Here is a 20,098-nt window from a genome sequence, read left to right as displayed (position 1 = left end):
GGTAAACAATTTCTTCTTGGTAGATTAAAGCAATAGAATTCTAACTGGCATTTCAGGCGCTGCCCCTCCATACTCTTCCCTCATGTTTCTCTTCAGTTAAAATGATCCTTTAATTTACTTCTTTACTAACTCATTTCATTTTCTTGCTTAAAGTTCTTGGAAAACAAATCATAGAAGTTGGCTTTCAAGGCACTACACAAGCTAGCTCTTGGCTCATGCCAGCCTGCACACCCTTTTTTCTGCAACAACATTTTCCCTGTGCCTTCCCCCATGCACCAAACATATTCCTAACTCAGAGACTTGGTACTTACAAGGCCTGTCTGGAAGACTCAGGCCTGATGTATGACCCTCTCTCCCTGGCTTCACAGAGGGCTCTCAATTTCAACACCAAAACACCACCACTTATTTTGTACCCCTCTCTGCTTTATTTTTCTCCATAATAGTGTCTCTCCCTGAAACTAAGGTGACATTTTATTTATTGAATATTGCCTTTACTCCCTCTCTGCGGCCCTGTGGGGCCAAGGGTGTGTTCACCTGCAGAACCTGATATACAAAGTAAAACTTAAGTTCTCAGTATGTATATGTTAAATGAAAGTTGATTCATTCTGTCTTTATGATATCTCTGATGTACTCTGCCATTATGTTCAATGTAATAAATCCCTTTTTCCTGAAAAAAATGAGCCTGTACTTATAATCATTTTGGGGGGAAAGAGGGAGCTGACAAAACCACTTGGATTGATAGGCAGAAATAAATCAGGCATCAGCTACCTTGTAATATCCTACCTATTGCTACTTGGAAGAAAAGCCAGATAGAGAGAGAATACCTACACACCTACTTACCCCAAAGATAATAAGAAAAGCCAGATCAAAAATCTTGCAGTCCTCATCTTAGTATCCATTCTCAGTCCCAGTCCACACTGAGCCTGTTACCATGTCCTGGAAATTTTCTCCTTTTATGTCTCTAAACCACATTATTTTATTCTTGTCCTCTCATCTTCTCTTACATAGACCTTTGAATTGCTTCCCTAGGGGTTCATCTCCTTTCCCTGAACCACAAGAGGATGCGACTGAACTAGCACCTGTCTACTGCCACCACCTTACTTCAGGCTTAGGAAAAAAGGAAATTTGTGTTCTCATTACATATAGACATAGGCCGTAGCTGAAATCCATGAGGTTCGGTTTAACTGTTTTACAATGAGGACTGGGTCCAACTTTGCCCCACTCCCCTGACATCACAGTGCCCATACAACACATAAGTCACCCTCTCTCATCCCATCACTGCCTTCATCTCTGGCCTGCGGCCCTGCTTTCCCATAGCACAAGGGGTTGTGACCAGTCTCTCCCTACTCCCCATCTTCCATACCTGTTTCCTATGTCCTCTGAAACACCAACCATCTAGGCAAAATGCTCCCCTAGATCCTCAGCCTCCAGTTGAACATTCCCTGAACTGCCTTGATCAATAGAAACCCAAGTATTTCCCAAGAGCTGTATTCTTCCTCCTCCTGCAAGTTCACTTGAGGACTCTGTGTCTTTCACACTTTCACTGACCACCCTCGCCACTTTGAGGTGTTTTGTCCCACTCTTCCCACGATTCTCTGAGGGCTTCCACATGACTCACAGCCAGGCTTTCCATGACTTCAGCCACATCTAGGTTGACTGCAGTGTTCCCTTTGATGATGTGTTAGACACCTGCAATGCTAATCATCTTCCCCATGGATCTTCCCTCTGTCTCAGCTGTCCACTGCCTTGCTCCTTGGCCTGAAGTTGTCTTCCATGATACCCAATATCATTAATTAAAAGGTCATAACTTCTGGTTTGAATCATCAGTCCTTCTAGAGGGCTAGCTCAGAAACTCAGTCAATATCCGCAGGCATACTTTTCCTACTTGTTCACTAAACAAATATGTATTGAATATCATTAATTTGAGAGGCATCATGCTAGACATTGGTGCACATGAGCATGAGAAGCATTCTTTTCGCCTTTGTGAAGCTTACAGTCTAGCAAGGTGAGGATTTCTGTGGCCACATGGCTTTCTTGATGATCCTGGAGCAAGGCAGGTATGCTTTCACTCAGTGCCTTTGGTCTTCAGCACAAGCCCTGCCAGGAACACTCTTACAGGAGCTATCCAAATACCTCCTGTCCTCAACTGTTACAGGTCATCTTCTTAAAGAATCCATACAACAGGGCTTATTTTCTGGCTCTCTCAGCAGCATATAAGCTTCACGAGGCCAGGACTATGAACTTTTTGTCTACTCAGGTATCTCCAGTGCTTAGAAGAGATATTTAGCATATAATAGGTGCTCAATAAGAAATTATTGAATGAATAAATTAATTAATCAAAACCGTTTCACCCATGGATTTTCCTGGGGGAAGTATCCATACCATCTTCACTGTCTAAATCCTTTTCAGAAATGGAGTGTGATGTAACAAATAAATCAATGAGGGGAGAAAAGCTATTATTCTTTATCATGAGGATAACTGGACATGTATCTCAGCCACAGTGACCCACGTGAACCCATCCAAAAAAGCACAAGATATTGACACAATAATTAAAGGGGGAACAAAGCTCTCCTGAGCTGAAGGTCAGTTCAACAGGAATTGTGGATCTATTCAAGGAATTGTGCAGAGCAATCATGAAATTCCAAGTCATTCTTTTTACTCTATGGAATAAAACAGAAGAGGAATTTGTTTCTTAGGGTGAGGGGAGGGCTGAGAAGAAAGTAGTCACTGTGGGGAGGAGGAAGGGACCCAGATGGTCTTCCCAGGCTACAGGACAAGTCAGTATCAGGACTCAGGGCTCAGAGGCAACAAAAGTGTTCTTCAGAGCAGCAAAGAGTCTCTGCAGCCTCCCTGGGAAGGAAGCTGGAGGTTTGACTGAGATGGACCTGAATTGGTATTCTGCTCAGTCCCTTCCAACTGTCCTGGTTCTGGGAGGGAAAGCATTTTACACAGCAAGGAAAACGAAGTATGCCAAATGCCTCAAGGACAGGTAGGGAAATTGAATGGGGTCAGATAACGAAAAACACACCCTGGAATCTGGCAATTTCTTTTCATATCTAAAGCTGTTAAAGTGTAAAACAACCTAATAATAACAATCAAAGCAGAAGACATACCATTGTGTGAGTGAATGATAGTATTTAACATGAGGATGAAATAAATCAAGTCAGACAGGCACCGCATCAATCCTGTGAGCCTACGCCTCTCAGGTGGGGGCACAGGATGGAGAACATAAAACACACATGGCAGACTCATTTGGAGGAGAAAAGAAAGGAGGCTGCCTTTTCATGCTCACATGGCAGCTGTATCCTTTGCTCTGAGGTGTTCATCCCAAGACCTGCTGAGAGGAGCCTGAAGTCACAGGTAGGATGACTGGGAAGCTTAACACCAAGTCCCACCTGCAGCACAGTGTGGACAAGAGGATGAACTGACTTGCAAGGGTGCTGTGAGAAAGTGGACAATGGGTAGAAGACGGGTAGAAGGTACAAGCCGAGAAGAAACATGCCTCAGAGAGCTCCAGGAAAGACTGACCCAGAAAGGAAGCAGGCAACCAATAAGCACTAAAATAAAAACAAATAAAATCAAAGCAATGCCTACCCAACAGGGCATATGTGAGGAGTAATTGGTACAGTGCACAGAATGAGTACCGTACAGCATGTCATGCATTACAGTCAGCAGCAGTGCTCAAATAGAGAATGTATCATGGTCCCCAGGGGATGCGCTGACCTCCAGCTGCTGGGCCTCAGACTTAGAGTCTTGATTAAGTAGACACGGGATCTGACCTAGGTGAGGCTATGGCTGCGGGTCCAGGGACTACTCTTCGATAACTCTGCTGTAGAGCACAGTGGTTAAGTACATGTATTCTGCACAGAAAGACTGCAGGAAGCTGGATTCTAACTCTGCAATTTGGTACGATGTGACTTTGGCCCATTTGCCTGACCTCCTTAAGTCTTATTTAAATGAGAAAAAAATAGTCAGTTATCTGTCTGTTACAGCAGGCTAATAATAAAACCTGTCTCACACGGCTATTATAGAGAACAGATACTACCATGTGTAAATGTGCAGAAGAGTGCCTAGCACATTTTTTAGCATCCGCAAACTGTTAGCTACTGTCATTGGTTGATAGAGACTCAGGCTGCTACTTAAACTCCAGGGGAAATGCAGTCACCAGAGGACAAGACAAGATCCAGGATGTAAAACTAGGTACCACCTAGTATCACCGTGGGAGGACACTTTTCAAGACCACAATGGGTGCGCGATATCACATATACCTCTAAATACAACATATACTACTGCTTTGCCCATACATGCCCACCTATGATAAAGTTCAATTTATAAATTAAATTCTACAAGAGATTAACATCAGTAATACAATGGGACAAATGAGACAACATACTGCAATAAGAGCTTTGTAAGTGGTCTTCCTGATGTATCTTGTCGGATTGCCCTCAGGTTTTCAGTGACAGTGTGAGATGACAGGAGGGCTAAGTGAGGTGGAGACACAGGCACTGCCATGTGGCATTAGGTTGCCACTACCTTCCCACCTGAACAGAAGCACTGTGATGCCACTGCAGTCAGGGTGATGATCCAGATGACCACTAAGTGATTAAAGGGTAGGTGGCGCATACAGTAGGAGGGTATGTGAATCAAAAGGGCAGTTATGTTCTAGTCAGGGCAGAGGTCAAAGTGTGTGAGAGCTCCCATCATGCTACTCAGAGTGACATACAATTAAAACCTATGGCTGCTTACTTCCGGCATTTTTCAACTATTAAATTTGGACTGCAGTTGCCTTCAGGTGATTAAAACTGCAAAGATGGAGTACACTCACAAGGGAGGACAAAGTGCTCCACACAGCAGGTCCTAAGACAGGACTCTAGGAACTAGGATTTCTCCCAGCATAGATGGAAGTCCTTGGTGGGTCCTACACCAGGGGATCCTGAAGACTTTAGCTGGGCTACCACGGTGTGATATAGAGGAGGTTGCCCTCACTGTGCTGGGTAGGGAGAAGTCTGTTGACACTCATCCTACATTCTCAAGATACTGTGAGCTATGGGCTTATGCTCAGAGACCAGCTCTCCTGCCCTAGATTAGCTCTAACGGCCATGTTAACCACACTTTGGATCTTCCCCGGCTACAGCTGACTGGCATGTGTGGGGAAGACTATTCAATCTCCTTGCTTTTATGTTTCCTTTTTGTTTGTTTGTTTGTTTGTTCCATCCATACAGTTCTGCATGGTAACGGTCACCAAGCACTGACATAAATAGCCAAAGACTCAGGAGCCAAGAAGGAGTCTGCTGTTAGCAATGTCTGAATTCAGCAGACATTGGCTGCTACAACATTTTTCAGGGTTTTAAAATAATTGGGTAAAACCACAAACAGTGTCTGTGGTCTGCACTCCTGGCCTCGGTTTCTATGCTGAGGCTTGATTTCATATGTTCTCAATTCAGGCGCATGGAACTCATTAATTTCTCCACTAGTCTTTTTATGATTTTCTCCTCTTTGAAGTAGGAAGTTGCACAGCTATAAGATTGCTTTAAACCAGATCATAAATATTAAGCCTACAAAACCTCGTATTGACACTGGCAAATTTGACCCTAATTGTATCTATCTAGCTGTAATTTTATAGTTAAAGAGAATTACAAAGGTAAAGAGTGATCTATAAATGCCTTGTGCTTTCTCCCCACGTTAGTCTGTGTTTCAACCACTTATTTGATGTTCCTGACTCACTTTTCCCCACATTTGAGGTTGTGCCACTGTTTAATCTCCATCATAATAAATAGCTTTCTCTGTATAGGTTGGGACTAACACTGAATACTGTCTGCTACTCTGAACAGGTCTTCAGAACAAGAGGTCTGCCACTTTCCATTATGATGCAATTATTTTTTTTTCTCCCATCATCAATGAGTAATTTAATGTCTTTTGTATTAGCAATTACTTGGTCCTCCTGGGGTAGCTACTTAGGGTACTCTGAGAATTTTAATCAAGCACATACTTTAATCAGAAAATGTTGGGAGAGAGAGAAATGTTGGGAGAAAATGTTGGGAGAGAGCTGAGTAAGCACCTTTGAATATCTATCCATTCTGGCAACTGACTGAGTTGGGTGTTTGTACACACTCAACCTCTTTGGGGAAAAGAATTGGAATCTCTTTTTCTCTCCACACCTTAGGAGCAGAATGAGAAGAAGGAGGGCTGGCCAACAGCATGGAAATGATGTTGCAGGGCACCTGCTCTGTTTTGTGATAGTCTTGTACAGTAGGGAACCTGTTTGATCCTAATCATACCTACATTTGAAATGTGTTATTATCTCTATTTCAAGGAGGAAGAGTCTAAGGCCAAGTTTGGGGTGCAGATCAGGAGGGGCAGGTCCTTTGGTTCCGAGCTGTCAACAGTCAAAAGTGATAGAAGGGCTCGGGTGCAGTGGTGCATGCCCATAACCTCAGCTATTGTGGAATCTAAGGCAGGAGGATTGTAAGTTTGAGGTTAATCTAGGTAACTTGTCTAGACTTTGACTTAAAATAAAAAACATAAAGGCCTGAGTGTACAGCTTAGTGTAGAGCACCCCTGTGGTCCATCCCCAGTGCCACTGAAAGAACAAATAATAAATAAGTATGGAATGAAGTAAGCAAGGAAAGGAAGCTCTTCAACTTATCCTTTATTCGCTAAATTTGATTTTGTTTTGAATTCTGCAATTTAAAAATAGAAAGTCTTAATTTTAAGAAAACACTAACAGGACTGGATATTGCCTCATTTAATAATCACCTATGGAGCATGTAAATATCTAGTGCTATACTAGACCATGGAGAATTAGGCTCATCCCTGAAGTCCATAATCTTTTAGGTATGAGAAATGATGCTGCTAGGGGCAACTGTAAAAAGTGCCAGAGCTGAGGTGGGCATGAGAGCACACTCATGTGATCTCTGCACTCTGGGAGGCTGATGCAGGAGGATTTCAAGTTCAAGACAAGCCCGGGCAATTTAGCAACTTCATGGGACCTGATCTCAAAATTAAAAATAAAAAATTAAGAAAGAGCTAGAGATGCAGCTTAGTGTGAAGTCCCTAGGGTGACCCCCCAGGTCCCCCCATAGAGGTTGCATAGCTGGAAAAGTATGCAAAGTACAGTGCATCTCAAAGACAGTGTGACCCAGTCTGGCAGAAGAAAACCATCAGGGACTTTTAAACTGGTGCAGTGGCCTGCAAACAAGATTAGAACGCTACCCAAGGAAACGGCAGGATGGTGGAAAAGCTATGGGGTGCCAAGGTGAGGACACCTGTGTGTGGTAAATGCCAGGTTGTTGGTAGACTGTGATGTGTGGGCTAATGTAGTATGATGTATAATCAAAATTTTCAGCTTGAGTTGAGAACTACCTAGGAAACCAGTAAAGCACACTTTGGGATATGTATCTAGATGCTTCCAGAAATGCCTGCATCATAACCATCCTAGCTTTGCCACAGAAGCAATTCACTAATGAGATCATAATTTGATGGCATGACTGGGAAGTAATAGAAATGAGAGTTGGGGTCAGATTGGAGGTAGGATAATCACAGTGTTACGACCTTCTATAGGTCCTTCATCTCCCTTTGATTGTCTTGTTCTCTCTGCTTCCTGATGTCATGAGATGAATAGCTTTATTTCATGACCTTCCACCATGATGTTTTTGCTGTACTACAATCCTAAACACTACAGAGACAGTTGGCCAGCCAGGGACTGAAACCTCTGAAACCATGAGCCAAAATAGAATGTCTTTTAAAATGATATTCTCTGGCACTTGGTCATGTTGTCCAACAGCTGGCTATCACAGGGTGACAGAACCAAATCCTGAAACGCTAGGTACCATACCAAGAAGCAGTGAATAGTGGATGGATATCACACCCAGCTGTGCCTGCCTTCAAAGCACCTCTCTTTCAGACAGAGCTCCAATTCCTATGGTGGAAATGGAAGTCCTGTGGGCAGCCACATCTTAAGAGAAGGGCCAGACACAGTAGGAAGCTCAGAGCTGCTCCATGCTAGGCTCCAGACAGAAGAGCACACAAAATGGGTATTGTACCCTTCCCCTGAGGAAACAGATTTGGATTTCCCCACGGCCACCTCTGGAATGAAACCACAGAGGCAAAGGCATCTTCTTGAAATTACTCCCCTGAACTGTGACACTCCACCACAAGATGAGCTCTCAGTAGATCCCCTGGGCAGGGTACCTGTTCTAACAAGCAGGAAAGACTAAAACCCAAGTCTTCTTACTTTTCTCTGGATGCTATTTCTCAGAGACTTAGGCTACTTTCTGGGTTTTGGGCACACCCATGACTGGATAGCTAATTTACTTATCAACCTGCCTCCACCTTAGGTCACTGCAAATTGTGCATTGATTAATGACAGGGCAGGCCCACCCAAAAGAGAGTCCAAGAGCTGTCCAGAAGTGGCATCTCTCTCTCCCTCTCCCTCTCTCTCCCCGCCCCCAACTCCTCCTCACTCCCTCCTCCTGCTGGGTGGGTCCCATCTGTGGCTAAGGTGATGCCTTTAGCTCCACTTTGTCCTCCTCCCTTTCTATTCCCACCCTCCTATTCCCAGCTCCCTTCTGCTGGGTGGGGTGGTTTTTCTCATCTGCCATCCTAATGATCCCTGTGCCACACCAGGCCCCTGACGCTGGTGCTGACAGGCTGCTCATTAGTGCCAGGGTGTTGCAGTCAGCCGATGGCATGCCAGACCTCCGTTCCTGACACTTTTTCACAGAGCTGTCACTGGAGTCATGGCGCCTGCCAGCTCTGGTTGAACTCAAACTGTGATACCTCCAGTGCCAATTTGTACTTCAGTGTCCTGCCTGGCTGGTGAGAAGGCCGTGTCGGTGCTGACAAATAGGAAAATAGGTGGGCGCGTGGCCTGGTGAGGGCAGTGAGGGAGTGGGGAGAAGCACTCAGAGCACTGGCAGGCAGAAGCTCCCCATCCGAGGGTCACTTCACCTTCACCAACTTGTCGACCTTTAAAACTTTCAGAATCATGAGACAGAAGAACCAGCTGCCTGCTGGGCTTCTTCAAATGCAGCAGGAAAACCAACTAAGAAGGGAGGAGACCTGGTTGCAGAAGAAGCTGGTGGAGACGTGGGTACACAGGGTGTGAGAAGCATCTATTCTGCTCCATGTACAGAGAAAGGCTACCATTACCAGCGCCTGGTTCAGAACACAGTGGAAGCAAGTTCTGCCTGATTCTGCTTTCAGGCTCTTTATATGATCCTGACACAAATCTTCAGTCTGCAGCTCACCTGTATTCACATACTGGGAGTTACACAGAGGCAGGGTGGGGGTGTGGGAGGGTGTTAAAATAATATTTTTCTTCTAATTTATTTCTTTTTCTAAAAGTATGAGGAACAACAAATTCCCACATATGTTTAAACTAACTCTCCATTTCATTATCCAGGATTGCTCTAGTTAACCCTGGTTGGGAGACACATAGAAGAGCAAGGCAATGAAGGGCAGGTGGCCCAGGAAGGGCATGTGAAGAGCATGGCTGGGAAATGCACCACTTCAGCAGAGAGATGGCAAGGAGTCATGACTGACAGTATGGGACTCTCAGAATACCCACCGTGAAAGCCACTTATCAGCCTTCTCCATTTCTGCACAAGTGAACTGGAGAAGGAGCTTCTCCTTCAAGCAGAACCTGAGTTCACCACAGCAGATCCCCTGGGGGATCCTTCAGGAGAGGCTGGGAGAACTGTGAAGACCAGAGAGGGTGTGCTAGCACCTCACCAGCAGAGTGTGAACAGGAAACACAATAGGTCTTCACTGCAACACCAATGAGAAGAATCCCTCCAGGAGCAGGATGGAGGCTGCACTGGGAGAACAAGCAGACCCCTGGGCACTGGCCAGTATCACAGGTGTTCACCAAGCAACAACTTTTCCGTGAATGCTTTCTAGCTGCTCAGCATTCTGCTAAAACGTGAAGAATCCAAGATAAATGAGGCACAGGCTCTGACCTCAAAGAACTAAAAGGACAGGGTGAGGAAAATGAATCAGCAAGCAGGACACCTCTGGGATCCTGAATCCTTCAACTAGCACCAAAGGAATCTCCAGGCAGCCTAGACATGGATGACACTGACAGTCAGTTTTGAAGGGGGAAAGGCAAAAGCAGGAGCACCACAGCGGGCACCCCATTCAACCACTCACTGCTCCCTAATTCCAAGTATGCAGAGAAACCTATGGATTAATGCTTGGGCCCATTCTGTTACCTGGGCTTTCTGATGGCCTGCTATGAACATTACAATATAGGGATCTTACCATCCAATGGAATCTAGTGACAGAGCTAGAGAGTTCTTTTCTATGAAGGGTGTAGTCCCTCTGCGTTGTATCTTTTAGGAGTCAAGGAAAGAACTCATATATTTGTTTGATCAGGAAAGACTTAGAAGAAGAGACAGCCTTAAATATGTACCACAGAATGTCCAGTATTTATGGGTTGCACTGAAATGCATTCTTGCATGCCTACATAAAAACAAAAAACAAGACAGAGTTTTCCATGTCTCTGAAAGACACTGTGGCTCCACCAATGCCATCCCTGTAGCAGAAGCTTTGTGCTCGCACAGGGACTTGGGCTACGTGTCAGTGAAACCCTGTGCAGACAGCTCTTCCTTTTGGGGACAGTAAGATGGGGCTCTGCTTCCTGAACAGGCTAAGGCCCTGGCAGGTGCAAACATCTGCATGCCCCAGAGCAGATGTGCAGAGCAGGACAGGCATCTTTAGAACACTGGTGCACCTTCTCCATGAACTCTAGAAGTGCTACATTAATGAGGAGAGCAAACAGGTTTGATGCTAGAAATAACATTTGGAGAATTACTTCTTAAACTTGATGACAGTGCTTAAAGAGCATTTGGAAGCTCCTACCTCTCTCTCCGTCCTTCCCAAGGACAGATGACATTTTCTCCATCTGATGAAGAGGCCCAGGAAAGGCCTCTTGACCTTTCCCACCAGATATCCATGCCTAGGCATTCCTGGAGCAAACTTCATGAACCACTGCTGAAGTCACAGCATTTCTCTACTTCTTTGTCACCCACAGGGTGGCCAGGGCTCAAAATACTCTTTAATTATGAGTTTATAGCAAGAAGCACCCTGGGTTATGATGGGTGAACCTAAGATTTTTCAGAAATGAGCAGAACAAACGAATCAGTCTGGAAAATGAAAAGTGCAATGAAGTCATCAGATCACCTGAAGTGCCCTGACCAACTATTCATTCTGGGACTGTGTGTGTGTATCTGTGCTTGTCTGTGTGTTTTCTTGATTGAACAATTCTCTAACTTCATGGAATGGGAGAAAAGATGACAATAGCTCCCTGCTTCAGAGGCTCTGCAAAGGTGAACATCTTTCTCTCTGAGGAGACACAATCCTATCCTAATTTATTTAAAATAAGCACTGTCTTGGAAATATTTAGTGGGGAAAGATGAAGGCTTGACTGCTCAGGGTCTCCATCTTCAGTTTAGATTTGGCAGCAGTCCAGTGACATCTCTGATCTCCAAATAATCATTCACTGGGAACACAGAACTCCAGTGAGTTTGGAGATGATTAGTTATTGCATGGCATATCTCATCAGTTTGAATCTCAGAGAGCTAATCCAGGCCCAGGATGTGGACAAAGCTGTTCATCTAAATTACTCTAATCCGCAGATAGATTCTGATTGCCCTACCCCACTCTCCTTGATCCATCGTCTGTTTCCATAGCAGCTAAAACCTCAGTAAAATGGCAGCATCTGGCCCAGGCTCAGGTAAACGTTCCCTTGGGAAGTGCATCTGCTTGATGCCCACAGCACAGGGGAGGAAAAAAAAAAAAAAGGACTCCAAGACACAACAGCTTGAGCATCAGTAAGACATAGGGAGGGGGCTCAGCCCTAGAGAGGAGATGACACATAATTGTGAGGAAAAAAGAAGGGTAAAGGGAGGGAGGCAATGTAGAATGGAATGAAATTAAAGTAGACTCTAAGGAGGGTGTGAGAGGGAAAAATGTACAGAACCAAAAAGTATAAAGGAAAATACATATATAAAAAGGAATGTATACAAATAAAGGTACTCAACTATGACAAAGAACTTACCACTTGACAGTAGAATTAAGAAAAAACACCAAGTAGGACACAGACTTAGTTTCTTGGCATTAGGCAAAAGAAATCTACCCCAGATGATAAACTTTCTATTGATCAAAAATTCACACACTGCCCTGATACCAACACACTGGGCATTCTGCATGGAACTGTGATGAATGGCATGCATGGTGGACTTAGAGTCTGTCCTCAGAATGGCTACTCCTTGGAAATGCCCACGGCCATTCTGCATCACCAATGATAGGGTGCTCAGCAGATACCACATCCTAGATTTGGGGCCTGTCCACACATAAGGTCATTTCATATGGAGAGACTGACTTAGAAATGAGTAGCTCTCACTGATCTCTTTGTTCACAGGGATAGTGTCAATAACAGTGGCCTAGGACAGCTCCCAAGAATTCAGGACAAAAACAAGTAAAACTTTCATGCCTTCTCTGAGAACATCCATCACTGTACACTGCGGCTACTGGAGAGAGGAAACTCACTATTTGAAGACCATTGAAGTCCTACTCTGTTTTTCTTGAATACCCCAGTGCAGTGGGTACTTTGTTGCACTGCCACCTTCAGGAACGGAGGACTCATGCCCCAGAGAAGGACAGGTTTTGGCGGATAGTCTTTACCTGTCAGCCCTTTGTAGGGGTCCATTTATGTGAAGACAGACACTTGGTCCAGGTTATAACCCTTTTGTAGACAGCCTAAATTTAGAGTGAGGAGCTGCTATGTTGATACAAAGGGACAGCCCCAGTATTCCCATAGAGTACATTTCTGGAGTGCTATCCCAGCTTCATAACTCCCCATAGGTTCAGCATTACTGTTCCATCGGACTGTACCACAGATCAGGTTATCCCTCTGCCAAACCTTCCCTCCATTCTTTTCTAAAATAACTGATCCCAAGAGCACCCTTAGATAAAGTTTCACACCAATCACTTTCTCCAAGTGAGAAGGTAACAACAAGCAGATCACCTCCACTATGGTACCCCTAGATTCCTCAAACCTGCACTGCCCAGCTGGACACACACTTTCTCCATCTGCTCACATGCACACACACACACACACACACACACACACACAATCACACACAAACATTCGTAATAGCTAGTGATAGGCAGCAAAACTCAGGGCCTCTGTTCATGTCTTTGCTCAGATGCTAACTTGTTGGAGTCCTCCCTTGCCCAAACCCCAAGTTATATGGTCAATGTACACAGCTCTATTTTCATGCCCTACCTGCTCCTGTTATATTGTACACCCATTTATTTATTGTTTATCATGTGTCTCATGAAAATATGAATTCATGAGAACATAAATTTGTCAGTTTGAGTTCACTGCTAAATTCTCCAGTGCCTAGAAAAGAGCTGGAGCTATTGTATCACTCTATAAATACTTAAGAATGAATGAAATAATTTTATGTTTTTTGCTTCCAAATAAAAGCTAGCTTAATGACAAATAACATCTTGCCTGAAATTCTAACAGTTTAAATATTCAGTTCTTGAAAGCACAAAACATTGTCTGTTCTACATAACATCTGAACATTGAAACTAAATGAATTTTGCAATTTAGCCACACATTAAGTTATATTTGTTATCTAGGATCAGAGAAAAACAACAACAAAACCACAAAAAAGACTAATGGTCAGATTTTTGACAATACTGAAGAGGCACAGACTAGGAAATTTTTCTATTCGGAATATGGGCATTCAAGCTCTCATCCATCAATGTGTGTTTATGTTTTCAGTCTCTCAAAACAGCCAGCTGAGCAATGCCCATGAAGCAGCTCCTCACATTCCTAAACTTGACATGTCAAGTTCCCCCAGAGCATCTCAACCACTGTTTTACCCTGAAACAACTGGGATTAACTTACAAAGGATCAGAGAGATTGTCAGGTGGGATTTCTGAAATCTTAGAAGACACAACTGTCTTGAAGAGAACCTCAAAACTCTCTGCAGAGCCATGAGTGTATCACGTCCACAAACAGGCGCCTCTAAGTCGCAGCCATAACACTTCCTGTCCATGGTCCTGTCTCCTATTTCCTCTGATAACATCGTGCACAAGCTGTTCCTCTTACCTTTGGGGGAGATGTGTCTCCAGGTGACTGTAGGCTCTGGTCTACCTGTTGCTATGCAGGTGAGGCTGATATTATTCCCTTCATTAATGGAGATATCTGAAGAAATTTCTACAATTTTGGGAGATACTGTGAAGACAAAACAGGTAGAAGGAAAATAAGAATCCTGCTGATACATTTTTCTGTGGCCTTAAAATAACAGTTGAGAATAGCCCAAAGACTGAAATATATGGACTACATTTATAAATGATGAGAAGTTAGAAATTACCTTAAACACAAGAAAAAATCTTACCTTGAATTTAGCTTCCATTTCCTCCTATATAAACAGCAAGTCACAGAGTCCAGACAGGAATAAATTCTACTGCAATGCTGCAATAACCGCTCCTCTAGCCTACACCTTATCCCATCTCCACTCTCACCCCACCCACTTCCACCACACAGCCACGAGTCATTCTCACTGCATTCAGCGATGTCTTTATGTAATGCAATTCTGAGCACAGCACATCACTGCCTGAACAGCTTCATTGCTCCCTGCTTCCTCCCTGATCAATCCAGGCTCCTTACCTAGTATACAAGGCCATTCAGATTCAAGCCTCAGCAGATTCTCCCATGGTCGTCTCCAAGGATTCTACTCTGTGCATCTACTCACTGTCTCATCCTGCCCTTCAAGGTCACCATGCACGTGGATCTCCACTGTTCTTCACGTGCTTCCTGGGAAGCTCCCAGTCATCCTTACAGCCCAACTAAAAGGCCATTTTCTTTGTTGCAGTTCTCATCACTCCTACAACTCTTGGCCCTATGTAAAACTCAGATTTAGTGCTTCTTCTTCAAGTAAAAAATAACATTAGTGAGCCATAACACACCTGGTCTCTCTGTCTCTGTTTGTCTGTCCGTCTGTCTACCCTAAATGACTCCTTACAAAGATGTGACATTTTTATCCTGATGGCTGCAGGACTCTCACTTACTGTAATGTTTTGTTTTGGTACATCCATGTTGTTGTGTGCCTTGTTCCTGCTGTACAGAAAACAGTACCCCACAGGGATGGGTTTATTCTGCAGCCCACACTGCCTGTGTACACCCATCTCACTCCTGGACCCAGTTTTAGAAGCTCATCATTGCTGTATTTATAAGACCAATTCCACAGCATCAGCTTTACCACTAGTCTTTGTGGTATTTGGTTCTATGTGTGGTTACTCATTTGTCTAATCTGTCAAACAGCTTATAATTCAAGTGGATAAGGTGAGAGAGTGCGATTGACTGAGCTACCAAACTCCATTTTTAGATAGTAGGGTACAGCGATAGCATTAGTCACCCACTAGACCATAAGCCTTCTGACACTTTGAACCATGCCTTTCATATGTTTACCTATGTCTACAGTAAAAGCTCAACAAAGGTATATAAGGTTGAATTATAATGTCTATTCAAGGTATCCACTTTCCCAGCCTCTCCACGTTCCTCACAGCTTCAGAGTGGTGTCATTAGCACACATTATTTTAGTCTTGTCGACACTGGATTGGACAGCTTCATTCTTGGCAAGTTAATGGACCTCTCCATCCATTTCATGTTTTTTCATGTTACCTTCTTCCTTGCATATGCATTCTGTGGAGCCAACACTGTGTGCAATCCCAAGGCTCACTGCCCTCCCAGGACACAATGCCAACTGATGTGCTAGTGAATGAAGGGAAGCTGCAAAATGATGACTTTATTCTTCAATCCAAAAGCAGAGTGGTGAGGTCACTAAAATCATACTGCTTTGGAAATCTCAACACTGACCTTTCCTCTAATTGCACCACTTGCTCACACTCACCTCTACTTTTGCTGGCACTTTGCCTCTATGAAAAGTGGTATGATGCAGGTATCTTCTCTCAGTGCTCCTTCTGTCCATCCTCAACATTTTCTCCCATTCATGCCCTACATTCTTCCTAGTGGGGACACTCAGGGCTCATAGCATGTGCTGCTTCTTTGTGTCCTTATCCCCAGTCTCTTACTGCAGACATCAGTGCTTACATGCTTTTCTTGGACTACACCTACTAGAATCGCCAGAGACCTAGATGAATTACCACCCTTTCCACATGGCATTTCAGAGGATCCCCAAGAGGAAGGACCTCCCCTTGCTGTTGAGCAGGTAGCATTATACTATCTCCTTCACAGCACTTCCAAGTAGGACTCTTTTATTTTACATCTGTCTCACCTTTCCTTCTATTCCATAGATTATTTGGATATAAGATGTTAATTATGAGCTTTCTGCTGTCTTGAAGAAGGTGTCTTGAATAGAGTAAGCATCAGCTAATCATTTTTAGGTTTAGGTCTACATTGAGTGTGTGTGTGCACACGTGTGTGTGTGTGTGTGTGTGTGTGTGTGTGTGTGTTTACCATGTACCTGAAGTTTTAAAGGTATTTGGGTGGAACAGAAATAATAGTATCTGTGGTGAGGGTTTGAGAGGGACTCTTAACTCTACAACTGGAACTGTTAAGACACAACTTTGCAATTTGTGGCTGTGTCGCTTAAAGATCTAGATTGGGCCTTCCAGGACAGAAAAGTAATTATGAATTAATAACTGAGTGTTTGATTTGCTGACTTCCTGATGGTTAGGAATTTCTAAATTATTTTTGTTCTAAGATTATTTAAACTGATCTTGCAGAAATAGAAACTTTGATGTATTTTATGTACAGGCTTTAATGGAAGCAGTTCCTGCTCATGCACTCTTCCACCTACCCAAACATCTGCCTGCTCCCTGCTCCTGCCTGTTTTTGGCACCCACACACCTTGCTTCCTTCTTGGAAGACAGGTTACTTGCAGAATGTCTTGCTGGCCTTGCAGACATTGCTCCAGCTGTGCAGGTAAGTAATTTATTGATCTGTAAAGCACTCCGAGATGCTTTGCAAGGGATTATGTCACGCCAACGCCATGCAATAAAATAAAAAATGATGGACTTTGTGAACACAGGGTGATTTAGAGTTTGTAGTTGGAAGTGTACTTAAAGTACATTTTAAGTGGAAATCAGGCTGGGTGATGAATTACTCTTGCTTTGGAAGGGCTTACTGGGAGTTCATTTTCCTGGCTTCTTACATCATCGCTAATCTGCTAATCATGCACTAGAGAACAATGGACAGTCCCCAAGGAGGATGGAGGTGGTTTGGGCCAGAGCTGTCAGCTTAGTTAGTATATTAAATAGGACAATCGTACCTCAGGCTTGGAAGAATCATCTAGAATTGTCTTGCCCAGCCCCGGCAATTAGAAAGTACCCAACTTTTGAAGTAGAAATTGAAGACGCACTTGCCATCCTTTCAGGCCTGCCTAAGATGAGAGCTTGAAGGAGGAGAACTGCCCCCAGAATATGAAAGGCAAACTATTCAGGGTATAGAGCTGAGGTGCTCTGGCCAGAGGTGCTATCCCAATTATCAAAACTAAACTGGCATATACATAAGGTGTTAGGAGAATACAAGTATTACTTTCTAGGTGGCAACTTCTAGCACATTGTCAGTATTCAAACTGAAATTGGACTCTGGTGACAACTCAGTGGTAGCATAATTCCTTAGTATGTATAAGGCCCCAGGTCCAATCCCCAGCAACAACAAAAACTTGAATCGAATTGATAAGGGTGCAGTATGGCTTTAGCTAATCTTTGTCCATCAGGAAGTTTTCATCTAATTGTAAGATAAGATTACTTATATTTTTATATTTTTTCATGCATATGTTCTATATCTTGCTTCTTATCATGGAGGCTATGTTTATTCATACATTCATTTGTTTGTTCTGTCAATATCACTTGCCACATACCAGCACTGTCCTAAGCACTGAGAATATAAACTAAGTAAGACACAGTCTGGTCCTCAGGGAGTTCATGGTCTAGTGATGTAGAAATAGATAAAGAAGTCCCATCCTTCCATGTATCATGACAGAATAGGATGAATCAGATGTTATGGGAACACAGATGATAAACAACTAAACCTGCCTGAAGATGGGTGTCATGGAGGCTTCTTGCATAAAGGAAGAGTATGTTAAACCTTAGGAGATAACTCAAATTGATCAGGCTCTGGGTAGGTGGAGAGACATTCTAAGTGAAAGGGAAAGCATAAGGCGAGCACTAACAGGAAGACATAATTTTTAGTGGGAGAAGTCTATGTTTTGGACTGGGATAAATGTCCCATTCAATGATCTTTGTGTGAATTCTTACTATAGATACAACTGTTTCCTAGATATAAGTGTCATGCAGAAATCTACCAGTTTGCTTGGTCCTCCATGAATTAACAGTCTGGGGAAACAGTGCATATAAACATCCCAGAGAACTGAATAATAAAGCAAAATATATCAGAAAAATTGTTTGAAAATGAATTTAAAAGGGTTGTTTAATACAAACATTAAACTTAATGAGCGAGGGGGAAGACCACAGTGGGTGAGAGTGGTAGAGGTGGCCTCACCTTAGAGAAGCATCTATGTTTGAAGATCAACATACAAGAAAGAGTTATCTAGTCGAAAGAAAGTGTATCTGCTTCAGATAGGATAGAATTACAAAGGCACAGATGGAAAGGCAGAAATCCATGAAGTACATTAAGATGTAAATTCTAAAGAGCCAATTTAGAGTAGGGCTAAGAGCCTGCCTCTACTACATTCCAAAGGGCTACGCCTAGCCAAGTTAATTCACCTCTCTGTGCCTCACCCTCCTCACCTACAAAATGGAGCTAATAACTCCATAGGATGATGAAGCTCAGAAGGTTCTTTTGAAGATTTAAGAAGCAAGTTTCTGAAATGTACTGAGAGCAGCTCCCAGCAATATGTAGTGCTCAATAAGTGGGTTTTAATGTTGTGTGTGTTAGGCAAATGTACATTTGCAATGTCAATGCAGAATAGACAGTCAATAAATTTTATAAGAATCAATGCAAAATGGAATATAATATCAATTAAATAAAGTTGAGCCAGACTATGGAACAGCCTGGGGATGAGATCTTGGATTTTAAACTTCATCCTATATGTATAGCAAGTATTTAAATTTTTAAACAGAGAATGACATAGTTTTAAAAATTTTATTTTTAGAGTAATCTGTTAAGCATGTGTCAAAGTGGAAGAGAAAGAAACTAGAGTAAGAGAAAGCTATCCATTCGGGTGATTTTTCTAAGCCTGAATTAAATTGTTGGCTCTGTAATGATGGAAAGGAGGGGATATATTTGAGAGCAAAGCCAAAGAGAATGCAAGGGCACTTAATGATCCCCTGGCAGGGGCAGAAAGGTACCAAGTGAAGCAGGAACACAATTTGTTCAACATCAACTGGACATCTGTACCAGCACAGACCTGTATGTTTTACAAGGAACTGCTTTTGGATAGAACATCAGTTTGATTATTCTGTTTTAACTATGCTGATGTTGAGATGATGAAGGACAATGAGGGGGGGATAATATGCTAGTAGTTGGAGTTATATGATTGTTATGGCTTGTGTCTAGATATCCCCGGAAAGCTTCATGTGGTTATAGGTGGGGCTAAAACAGAGGTGGCTGGATCTAGAGTGTGTGATGCTGGAATTGAATCATGCTGGAATTGATCCCAATGCTAGGCTCAGGTTAGGATTAAGGATATGAGTGCTACCTACCCTAAGTAGCCTGGATAAGATATAAGGAATAGAAAGAGCTGTGGTAGTCCTTTTCTTTTTTGCTACCTTCTGCCTGTCACGAACTGTTTCTCCTCTGTGATACCTGTCTGCCATCTACTCTGCCTTGGAGTCAGCTGATTATGGACTAAAACCTCTACGGACTGTGAGCTAAATAAACCTTTCCTCTTTTAACTTTGAATGTCGGGTATTTTGTCTCAGCAATGAGAAAAGTAACTAAGACAGTGATCAAAGGTCTGGGGCAAGATCCCAGTTGCACACACATTTGAAAAGTAAACTGCACAGAGTTGAGATCTGCAGCCACTATTAGATTTTTGAGAGTCGATGCTTCCTTTAAAAAGGTCATCATGTTCCCCTATATATATGCATTTGA

General features: G+C 43.2%; 1 protein-coding gene across 3 annotated transcripts in view; it reads right to left on the bottom strand.

Annotated features, from left to right (window-relative positions):
- Nucleotides 1–20,098, bottom strand: part of Ntm (neurotrimin) — a 953,915-nt gene that overhangs the window by 111,025 nt on the left and 822,792 nt on the right. For all 3 annotated transcript variants that reach the window (XM_010642108.3, XM_010642117.3, XM_010642130.3), the window contains one exon: nt 14,126–14,251. In XM_010642108.3, coding sequence (XP_010640410.1) covers nt 14,126–14,251 — 126 coding nt within the window. The remainder of the gene's footprint in view (nt 1–14,125; nt 14,252–20,098) is intronic.

This window comes from Fukomys damarensis, unplaced genomic scaffold, assembly GCF_012274545.1.
Source record: "Fukomys damarensis isolate Sample0158 unplaced genomic scaffold, DMR_v1.0_HiC HiC_scaffold_16, whole genome shotgun sequence".
Classification (NCBI taxonomy): domain Eukaryota; kingdom Metazoa; phylum Chordata; class Mammalia; order Rodentia; family Bathyergidae; genus Fukomys; species Fukomys damarensis.
Note: the sequence above shows the minus strand (reverse complement) of the source record. Positions and strands in the feature narration are given on the sequence as shown.